The 10,716-nt window shown below is 40.3% G+C and overlaps 2 protein-coding genes across 2 annotated transcripts in view; one reads left to right on the forward strand and one right to left on the reverse strand.

Moving 5' to 3' along the window:
• epyc (epiphycan) overlaps positions 1 to 8,142 on the forward strand; it is a 19,526-nt gene extending 11,384 nt beyond the window's left edge. Inside the window, exons 3-7 of the mRNA XM_037696280.1 lie at positions 764 to 1,016; positions 6,296 to 6,454; positions 6,929 to 7,131; positions 7,239 to 7,334; positions 7,451 to 8,142. Coding sequence (XP_037552208.1) covers positions 764 to 1,016; positions 6,296 to 6,454; positions 6,929 to 7,131; positions 7,239 to 7,334; positions 7,451 to 7,621 — 882 coding nt within the window. The 3' untranslated portion in view covers positions 7,622 to 8,142. The remainder of the gene's footprint in view (positions 1 to 763; positions 1,017 to 6,295; positions 6,455 to 6,928; positions 7,132 to 7,238; positions 7,335 to 7,450) is intronic.
• An 83-nt stretch (positions 8,143 to 8,225) lies between these two features.
• si:dkeyp-38g8.5 (uncharacterized protein LOC568385 homolog) lies at positions 8,226 to 10,349 on the reverse strand. The gene is made up of 4 exons (XM_037696281.1): positions 10,186 to 10,349; positions 9,728 to 9,821; positions 9,337 to 9,424; positions 8,226 to 9,257 (listed from the first exon to the last, which is right to left on the reverse strand). Exons 1-4 carry the CDS (start codon positions 10,262 to 10,264, stop codon positions 8,538 to 8,540), a joined length of 981 nt encoding a protein of 326 aa, XP_037552209.1. The 5' UTR covers positions 10,265 to 10,349; the 3' UTR covers positions 8,226 to 8,537.
• Positions 10,350 to 10,716: the final 367 nt, after the last annotated feature.

Here is a 10,716-nt window from a genome sequence, read left to right on the forward strand (position 1 = left end):
CCCCCCCGAGAACTTCTGTGAATGCTTATCAGAGCTGTATCGGCTGACACCAACATCTTATCAGGGTTATGGCGCTATCTGGAAGTGCTTCATGGACAAATCTCACTTTCTTGTCATCAAATGTATATGTAATGTGTCTATAAATGTGCTTGCTGGTAGTTTTTTGATGTCTTAAATTGTGTCCTGATAAAGATAAGGTGTGAAGTGATCTTTTTTGTAATGCCACTATCCTATCCTCATGGCCTTTTCCCCTTTTCTGTCTAAAAGAATAAGGGGCCGCGCTCTTAGGAGCAGCAGCAATGTGCACGCCACCCATCTTTCAGACAACTGTACGAACATAATCTCACTGTATTTTTGGTGCAATGACAATAAAGCTTATTCTGATTCTAATACAAAAAAACTAAATATCAATTAATATTGCCAGCATACGTTATCTAGAGTTGGACAGGTTTTTGTTATTTTAATTAGCGAGTTATATTTATTTTAACCCTGTGAATGACCTTGCTGTTTTTAAAATATCTTCGTATGAAAAAATACAAACTGACACTTGTATTATTTTTATATGCAGAATAATCAGTATGCATTTGTTTTGTTTAGAATAAAGTAATATTTTCCATCTTTGTAGAATTGGATTATAAATAGTTATTCTGGATGAGTAAAAAGTAAGCCCTTATTAATTTAGGAGACTTTATTTTATGTTTTATTAGCTTTTTTTGTTTTCCACTTGTATAGTTTTCACTCACTGCTGGTGCTTTTTTCTCAGACAGAGACTGAAACACAGAATGAATTGGACTATAACTACCCACCAGAGGACTTGTACGAAGAGGAGAAAGTTGAAGAGGAGGAGGAAGCAGCAGAAGAGCATGTAGAGGAGGAAGGAGAAGAGCATGTAGAGGAGGAGGAAGAAGTAGTAGAGCATGTAGAAGAAGAGGAAGAGGAGCTGCCACTAAAACCCCAACTTGTCCCGCAGGGTTCTGGGGGCTCTGGTGTTCTCATGGGCCCAGAAACACAAAAAGGTCTGAAAAAGCACAAAAACTTTTATCTGCACGTTTAAAATCAGAATGTTACTTGATAAAGAAGTGCAGTTTGAGGGAGGGCCTTGCCTTTCTTTTAGCTTGTGGAGTTGTGAAAGCAGATTTAGTACCAAAAACACCACGTGTCTTCTAAACCCATCTTTAATAAGCATGTCATCCATTTACCAGTGAGTGGTTAAATGTGTTGTGTTCACTGTGTCTGCCCTAACCTGATCATCAATGTCCCAAACCTGATTAATGATCTGTTTCAGTCTCTTCTATCTGTTTATCACTACCTCATCTTGTCTCTAACAAGAGGTGGAGCTGCGTCGGATGTCTGTTGATACTCTTCATGTCTCCGGGGATTTTGGAGGTTCTGTGGGATCAGGAGCTTCAGGCGCTTCGGGAGCCTCAGAAGCTTCAGGAGCTTCAGGAGACTCGGGAGCTTCAGGAGACTCAGGAGCTTCAGGAGCCTCAGGAGCTTCAGGAGACTCGGGATTTTCTGGGGCATCAGGAGCTTCAGGAGACTCGGGATTTTCTGGGGCATCAGGAGCTTCAGGAGACTCAGGATTTTCTGGGGCATCAGGAGCTTCCAGTGCCTCTGGGTCTGAAAGCTCGGGAGACATACTGGTTTCTGGAGCCTCTGGGAGCTCAGGTGATATTATCCTGGTGTCCGGAGCCTCAGAAGAGCTGATCAGTTCTGGTGGATCTGGGGAATTCTTGTTATCTGGCGATATCCTGATATCCGGGGATTTTCCAGGATCTGGCTATACCATCGGATCAGGATCTGGAGATATAATTGGCTCAGGATCTGGAGATATAATTGGCTCAGGATCTGGAGATATATTTGGCTCAGGATCTGGAGATATAATTGGCTCAGGATCTGGAGATACCACTGAATTGGGTATTTCTGGATTTTCCGGAGATGCTACATCTGGAGAATATGGGATTGTCACTGAACTCCCCATTGGCTCTGGTGGATCCGGTGACCAGTCTGGTTCTGGGATTTCTGGAGATCTTTTGATCTCAGGGGGCTCTGGAATCTCTGGGGTTTCTGGAGACTTGACTGAGTCTGGTCAATCAGGGATAACGTTAATATCTGGAGGTTAGTACCCCAACAAAGCTTTTAGTAAAGCTTGAGATCTTCTTTTTCTGTCAATAACTTACTTTACTGTGTGATTTTTGTCTTAAATTCCATTTAACTTAAAATTTGGTTAAATGTTGATAATCATTTGTGCTACATAATGTTGTATTTGTGTTCTCATAATTCTAACATCCTATCTCATCTAAAATGTGTGATTCTCTTAACCTTTCACCTCCTAACACTGACCCTCGGCTCTAACAAGAGGATGAGCTGACCCTCGATCCTGAAACTCATCCCCAAGAAGTATCGGGTGTTTCTGAGGAGATCTCTGGAGCTTCGGGGACCTATGGGGCTTCAGGGGATATTGATACCTCTGGAGGTTTAGAGGTTTCTGGAACCTCTGGGACTTCTAGTGTCTCTAGTTCTGGAGACATTGATGTCCCTGAAGTAGTAACTCTTCTCCCTGAGCCTGATGAAGGTCAGTATTGAATTTGGAAGTTTGTGTGGCACATTAAAGGCAGGGCACACAGTAAGTTGTGAGGTTAATTCAGTTGCACTATTGCCCCTCCAGTGACTTCAAAGTGTCTGCTTATGGTTCATAAATGTGCACAAAAAACAGACTCAAGAAATATAAAATGGCATCTTGGGTGAGGTTGAGATCATAAGTACTTGTACAGGTGCTGATCATAAAATTAGAATATCATGAAAAAGTTGATTTATTTCAGTAATTCCGTTCAAAAAATGAAACTTGTAAATCATATTAATTTATTACACACAGACTGATACATTTCAAATGTTTATTTATTTTCATGTTGATGATTATAACTGACAACTAATGAAAACCCCAAATTCTGTATCTCAGAAAATTAGAATATTACTTAAGACCAATAAAAAAGGGATTTTAGAAATGTTGGCCAAATGAAAAGTATGAACATGAAAAGAATGAGCATGTACAGAACTCAATACTTAGTTGTTGCTCCTTTTGCCTGGATTACTGCAGCAATGCGGCGTGGCATGGAGTCGATCAGAGTGTGGCACTGCTCAGGTGCTATCAGAGCCCAGGTTGCTCTGATAGTGGCCTTCAGCTCTTCTGTGTATCACATCTACCTCTTCACAATACCCCATAGATTTTCCATGGGGTTAAGGTCAGGTGAATTTGCTGGCCAATTAAGAACAGGGATACCTTTTCCTTAAACCAGGTACTGGTAGCTTTGGCACTGTGTGGAGGTGCCAAGTCCTGTTGGAAAATGAAATCTGCATCTCCATAAAGTTAGTCAGCAAAAGGAAGCATGAAGTGCTCTAAAACTTTCCTGGTAGACGGCTGTGTTGACCTTGGACCTCAGAAAACACAATGGACCAACACCAGCAGATGACATGGCACCCCAAACCTTCACTGACTGTGGAAACTTGACACTGCACCTCAAGCAACATGGATTCTGTGCCTCTCCTCGCTTCCTCCAGACTCTGGGACCTCGATTTCCAAAGGAAATGCAACATCTACTTTCATCGGAGAACTTAACTTAGGACCACTAAGCAGCAGTCCAGTCATTTTTGTTTTTAGCCCAGGTGAACCACTTCTGATGCTGTCTCTTGTTCAAGAGTGGCTTGGCACAAGGAATGGGACAGCTGAAAGCCCATGTCTTGCAGACATCTGTGCGTGGTGGTTCTTGAAGCACTGACTCCAGCTGAAGTCCACTCTTCATAAATCTTCCTCCCATTTTGGAATGAGTTTTGTTTCACAATCATTCAAAATTGGTTGTACACTTTTTTTCTACATCTTTTTCTTCCCTTCGCCTCTCTATTAATGTGCTTGGACACAGAGCTCTGTGAACAGCCAGCCTCTTTAGCAATAACCTTTTGTGTCTTGCCCTTCTTGTGCGAGGTGTCAATGGTTGTCTTTTAGACAACTATCAAGTCAACAGTCTTCCCCATGATTGTGTAGCCTACAGAAGTAGACTGAGACCATTTAAAGGCCTTTGCAAGTGTTTAGAGTTAATTAGCTGATTCGAGTGTGGCACCAGGTGTCTTCAATATTGAACCTTTTCCCAATCTTCTAATTTTCTGAAATACTGAATTTGAGGTTTTCATTAGTTGACAGTTATAATCAGCAACATTAAAATAAATAAACATTTGAAATATATCATTATGTGTGTAATGATTGAATATACAAGTTCACTTTTTGAATGGAATTACTGAAATAAATAAACTTTTTCATGATATTCTAATTTTATGACCAGCACCTGTACATGTATGTTTCTGAGCACAAAACCAAGACTATATCACTCTCTATTGAGTGAATTGTTTCCCACTTCTTCAGTGGAGGATGAGCTCCAACTGATTAAAACTGGACTGCAGACAAATGGCTTGAGCCTATTTAAATTAACGACGATGCCGACTTTAGTTGATCTGCCATCTGCATTTAAAGTCAGGCACTGAACTTTGCTATTGGTGTATTTAATAAAAAGAATGAACTGGCAAAACAATGACGAGAAGGTAGAAGTCTGAAATGGTATGACAAGCATGAAACTAAGATAAAGTGTGTAAATTAGATAACTGTGATTTTTTTTTAATTTTTTAGAAATGTCCATCTCATACCAAAAATATGTTGTGAATTTAAGTCACACATGAAGGCTGCAGCAACCTCTTGAACTTGCTTCACTGTACTTTTAAATATTGTGTTTTTTCTAACCCCACTACAAATATTGTGTTAATAACACCATCAAGTCGTTTCCCTTTAACCTATATTCATAAATGCAAAAACGTAATATGGTTAACAGTGGGCTGCTGACAGCCAGACTTCCTGTCCTGTGTCCATGTCGGTCTAACCTCTAACACCTAATCTTGTCTCTAACAAGAGGAGGAGCTGCTTCCAACCCCAACACAACCCTCTCAGGAGGGGAAAACCAGTATAGAGGAGACAGTGAGCTCTGGTGAGCCAGAGGAGCCTGATGAGGAAGTGGTTGACGCAAAAGGTCAGTACTGAGCAGTCACCGGTTCAGTGTGATTTTAAATTTAAAAAATCCAGTTCTCTTTGAAAAGCTAGAATCCTGAATTCAGAGTCCTATTTTTGCATTTAATTTGTTGCAAAACGTAAGACACTGCGTGGATAGAACACAGGACCTATGAAATCAAGGTGGTCAAAGACCATCCAATGAAAAAATTAACCCAAGCCAACGAGTTCAAGGAAAAAGTAAGGTTTAACTGAGTAAAGCGTTTATGGGAGTTAGGAGTCTTATTAAAAACACGGCTGTTAAAATAGTTTCTGTTTTTGTTCTGCTCATTGGTTTAAGCTGCAATTTCAACTTATGGTTTTTGACTGATACGGACCACACGTTGAGTTGCTCTCGACCAATCCGACAGCCTGCAGACCCTCAGAAAAGGATTTACTGACAAAAAGAAATTAATCAGATGTGAACACGGTCAACAGGAGAGATTTGTTTCTGTAGAAAAAAGAAGATCAAAAGCAGACATAAAACAAAGATAAACGCACAAAATGACAGGAAGGGATAGAAAACAATACGTAGTGCAAAACGAAATGGGAAAGACAAGGCAGCTGAGTTAAGAAATGTTGTGAAGTATAATTTAAATGCAATATGAATTATTATTGCAGAAAGTGGCACCAGAATGGAACTGGGACATTGCAAGTTGTAAGCGAAGTAAGTTGGACAGATTCTGAGCAGCTTCCTTTTGGACAGGATGTCCATCAGGATGTACCTGGTACACATTATTTAATTTCTCTTTTACATGCTATTAGCGCAGTTGCTGTCATTTTTTCCATCTTTTGATGATTTTCTATAGATATTAGCTGTTAAATTTCAATTCAATTCAGTTCATTTATACAGCGCCAAGTCACAAGAGAAGTCATCTCAGGGCACTGAACAGAAGCATACATAAAATAACCTATTAGTAAAAGTTATCTCAGGAAACCAGCAGATTGCGTTGTGTCTTCACTTCGTTGCAGTCTCCCATCCTGAGCAAGCACAATGGCAACAGTGGAAAGGAAAAACTCTCTTAACAGGAAGAAACCTCCAACAAATTTCCAGTACAAGCAGTACAGTCAGATATCTGACCATGTGGATTCAGCCTTAAGTCTCCAAGGAACATTGAGACACATTAATAAACTCCCTGTTTTCTGCCATTTACTTATTTTGTAATTCTGACTACTCTCTTTGGTTTTCCTCTTGTCTGCATGTTCTAGGCATGCCCGTCTGCTTGCTGTGCACTTGCCTCGGTGGTTCGGTCTACTGTGACGACATGAAGCTGGACGGTGTTCCACCTCTGCCAAAAGACACCACTCACTTCTACGCCCGCTACAACAAAATCACAAAGATCAACAAGTCCGACTTCGCCAACCTGAGTGCGTTTCCCATCTGAATGAAAATGCAGCGAAAACACAAAGCGCACACGTCGGTATCTCCATCCATCCATCCATTTTCTTTACCCGTTTATTCCATTTTGGGTCACGGGGGTCGCTGGTGCCCATGTCCAGCAATCACTGTGCGAGGGGCGGGGTACACCCTGGATGGGTCGCAAGTCCATCACAGGGCCACATGGAGACAAACGAGACAAACAATCATTCACTCTCTCACTCACACCTAGGGACAATTTAGAGTTACCAATCAGCCTAACATGCATGTTTTTGGTCTGTGGGAGGAAACCGGAGCACCCGGAGAAAACCCACGCATGCACGGAGAGAACATGCAAACTCCACCCAGAAAGGCCCCTGGACCGGGGTTTGAACCAGGGACCTTCTCACTGAGAGGCAGCAGCTCTACCAGTTGCGCCACCGTGCTGCCCGTCGGTATCTCAAAAAGCTGTTTTTTTCTTCCAGGCAAACTGAAGAGGATCGACCTGACTGCGAACGAGATCACGTCCATCGATGACGGAGCTTTCATGGGTCTACCTGAGCTGGAGGAGCTGATCGTCAGAGAAAATCACATTCGGCAGCTGCCGGCGCTCCCAGAGACCATGACGCTGATCGATGCCAGCCACAACGACGTTGACTCAAAGGGTATTCATAAAGAGGCCTTCAAAGTACGTACATTTCTTCAGGAACACCAGAACTTCTTTTGGACTGGGTGTTTGCTTCATTACTAAAAAGAGGCATAGTGTTTGAGTCTGTTCTCCCTCTTTCCATACAGGACATGACTGCGCTGTTGTACTTGTACCTAACAGACAACAACATCGACTACATCCCAGTGCCTTTACCAGACAGCCTGCGCTCTTTACATCTACAGGTAAATCCCCTTTAGATGCATGCCTTATCACTTACTTCCCTCTATACGCTCCAGGATTAAAGTTATTTTCAATTTTTTATTATTTTGCTGAACACTTTCCATCTATTGTGTTGCAGCGGAACAACATTCAGATGATGCACGAAGACACCTTCTGCAACCTGAATGACTTTAACTACATCCGGAACGCACTGGAGGACATCCGTCTGGATGGCAACCCCATCAATCTCAGCAAGACTCCGCAGGCGTACATCTGCCTGCCTCGTATACCCATCGGGAATCTCATTTAACCAACACAGACTTACACGTATTTGTACATACTGACACACAGACTTCAAATGGGCTCACTACTCAAACCAGATATCAGTGTCAACTTCCTGTCAACTCACGTTGCTACATAAATCTGTGTGTAAACTCTGGTTTTATTATCAACAAAACACCACCATTACAGCCGAGATCCTGACAACCATGCACATATGCACTGCTCTACCTTCTGCCTGATCTTCAGACGATTTGTCTCGAACACAGCAGCACACGTTAAAAAATATCAAAAGCAGACGCACGAGAAATCCCTCAAACTTCTCCGCAACGTGACGAGAAGTTCTCTGTGTTCAGTCTTTTTACAACTCGCATCTGAGAACCAACTGGTGACATACTGTTTAAATATGTTGTAAAAAAAATAATAAATGTTAAGATTAAAGACTAATCTAACACTTCTGACAATGTATACTAGAATAAATCTATTGAAGCTGGAGCTTTATGAAAGGTAAAAATGAATATCCAATACAATAAAAGACGCATTTAAACACAACTGTTGGTTGTACAGTTTGTACTGTAATATAAAAATATAAATATTCTGATGTTTTTCAAAGTCGTGCTTTTATCATGTACAATAGCCAACACCAAAAAGTCTAGTGCTGATAAATTAAAAACTACCGTTTGATTTGGGACAGGAGGTTGTTTTTGGTTGTGGATGGGGTTAAGAATAATGCTGAGCTTGCTTTGTGTAATCTGAATGGAATAAAAGTAAATAAAGTCCTGAAGACCTCTCCAATCTAGAGAAGGCTCAATGTTTTTATTGAGAACTTTTGGGGGTTTGATTTCTGTATTTGGATAAGAATTTAAAAGCTAATTATAAATATATATTTTAAAATACATTTTTGACCAAGTGTAAAGGTTAAGTAAACTGGAGTTGTGCCACTTTCATTAAAAGTTTTCTACAAGTTTTTCAAACAAATAAAGAAATCTCTCTTTTCTGTCTGCAGCATCTGAGTCCATCACATTGCCGTCTTTTTCTGTGGTCGTCTCAGTCCTTTCGTTTTGCGCAGACACTCTCTCCCATCTCGCTTTTTCTTTGTCCAGAGCCAGGCGCTCCCTGTGCAAAGCCTCTCTGTCCTTTTCGATCATCGACTTCTCCCTCTCCAGCACCGCCTTTTCTCTCTCCATCACCGCCCTCTCCCTCTCCATCACGGCATGTTCCCTCTCCAGCAAAGCACGTTCTCGGTCCAGAGTGCTGATCTCTCTGTCCAGCACCACCATCTCTTTTTGATCCAGCATCTGCTCCCTTTTAGTCATCTGCTGCTCACTCCCCGTCTCCACCTTTGGTATGACACGGTTTACCTCCTCACATCTTTCCAGCACCGTCTCATCCTCCTCATCCTCCCCGTCCTCATTTCCGTTTAGCGAAACCTCAATCTCTGGCTCACTAGCAACTAAATATGTAACAGAAGAGCCCTCCACACTTAAGACCCTTCTCTTTTTGGGCACCAAAGCAGGTAAGAAGTCACTATTGTTGCTACTGTGGGGAAGAGCCTCGAGGATGGGAGCCATGCCCTGCAGCCGATCCTCCATGGCGTCGTCCATCAGGGAAAAGTAAGGCCATACTTCAGGAAATACTTTCACACCCTCTGGAGGATACTTCAACTCCTGATGAGAAATAAATAGAACAATTAGTAAAATCAGCACTGAATGAAAATGTGTAGATGATCTAATAAGAAATCAGTACCTTATATTTTTTCTTCATGTTATCCCATTTTTTTGATGCTTGACGATGGGTCATCTTGAAATGTAACCCCATATGTTTCAGGATAGCTCTGAAAACATAATAATGTTATGATTTAACAAATACCTGGTTCACCATCTTCAACTTTGCAAAGAAAATACTATAGAAACTTGACTAATAAAATGCTATCAAGTGGCTTAAATAATATTATGAGCTAAACTATTCTATAGGCAAGACAACAGGGATGACAGGCTTTGATGTAAAAATTGTAAAAAATACAGTGTATTTTCACAGTTTGAGTGAGATCCATTCACTCAAAGTGAATCTATACATCCATGTGACAAAATTATAACCTAAAATAATGTTACACTTGTTAAGCAGCAGTTTTACATACCTCCACGCCCACTTTGAGCTATTTTTTCTTCCAGAGAAGAGATAACTATTTGAAATCCTCAATTTCACAAAGTCCTCAACTTCTTTTTTACTCACTGTCAAGGCAAAAGAAAATTTATATTGATGTTAAAAAAAAAATATATATATATATATATATATATATAACACAATATTCATCATATGTCAAATAAACAATACTACAAAAAGTGTGTGCGTGTTTAAATATTTTACTACGTATTATAATATTATATATTATATTATAATTAAAAACAGTTATAATATTATCAGATGAGACTGGCTGGTTAAAAAAAAAAAAAGCAAGAACTACGTAACTTGCAATGACTTCGAATGCAGCATGACGCCATCTTGCTAACCTTAAATGAAGCGTTCTTGCTAGGATCCAATGCTAAGTGTTGTTAGCTTCATTAAAAATAAAAATAAAAATCCGTCTTTACTCACTTTTATAAGTGAACTCGGCGGGGTTGATTTGATCACACACGCCGTTCGTGTAGGAGTGATCTTTCTGTTCAGTTTCCATTATTCTATCCTAAATTATATGCCAGCCAAGCACCCTTGGTAGGAACAAACGGCTTAATCCTTCTTTCGAAGGTTCCTACATTCTTCTTCGTGGGTTTTTAAAAGATTCCAGTGAAAGGTGCATCTCTCTGTCGCAACCTAGCGTTTCGATTGTGAAATGACGGCATATATTTATTTATTATTTGTTTATGTCCACAGTCATGACACTTATAGAATTAAAACAGAAGCTACGATTAAAACATAAATTAAAAAGAAACAGTCGAGAGTTCAAATGTGTATTTTCTTTATTCAAACACTGAAATAGTTGCAGTTATGGTGTGTATTCACCGAATTTGAGTTAAAGCACAAGCGGGTGAAAAAATAATCAGTTTTTTAAAACATGTATTTGTCAGACAATAATTTTTAATTTCCATTTCTTTATAAAAGACCATCAATATAATATTGCATGTATTA

The sequence above is a fragment of the Nematolebias whitei genome, chromosome 22 (genome assembly GCF_014905685.2).
Source record: "Nematolebias whitei isolate Nwh7 chromosome 22, NemWhi1, whole genome shotgun sequence".
Lineage (NCBI taxonomy): Eukaryota > Metazoa > Chordata > Actinopteri > Cyprinodontiformes > Rivulidae > Nematolebias > Nematolebias whitei.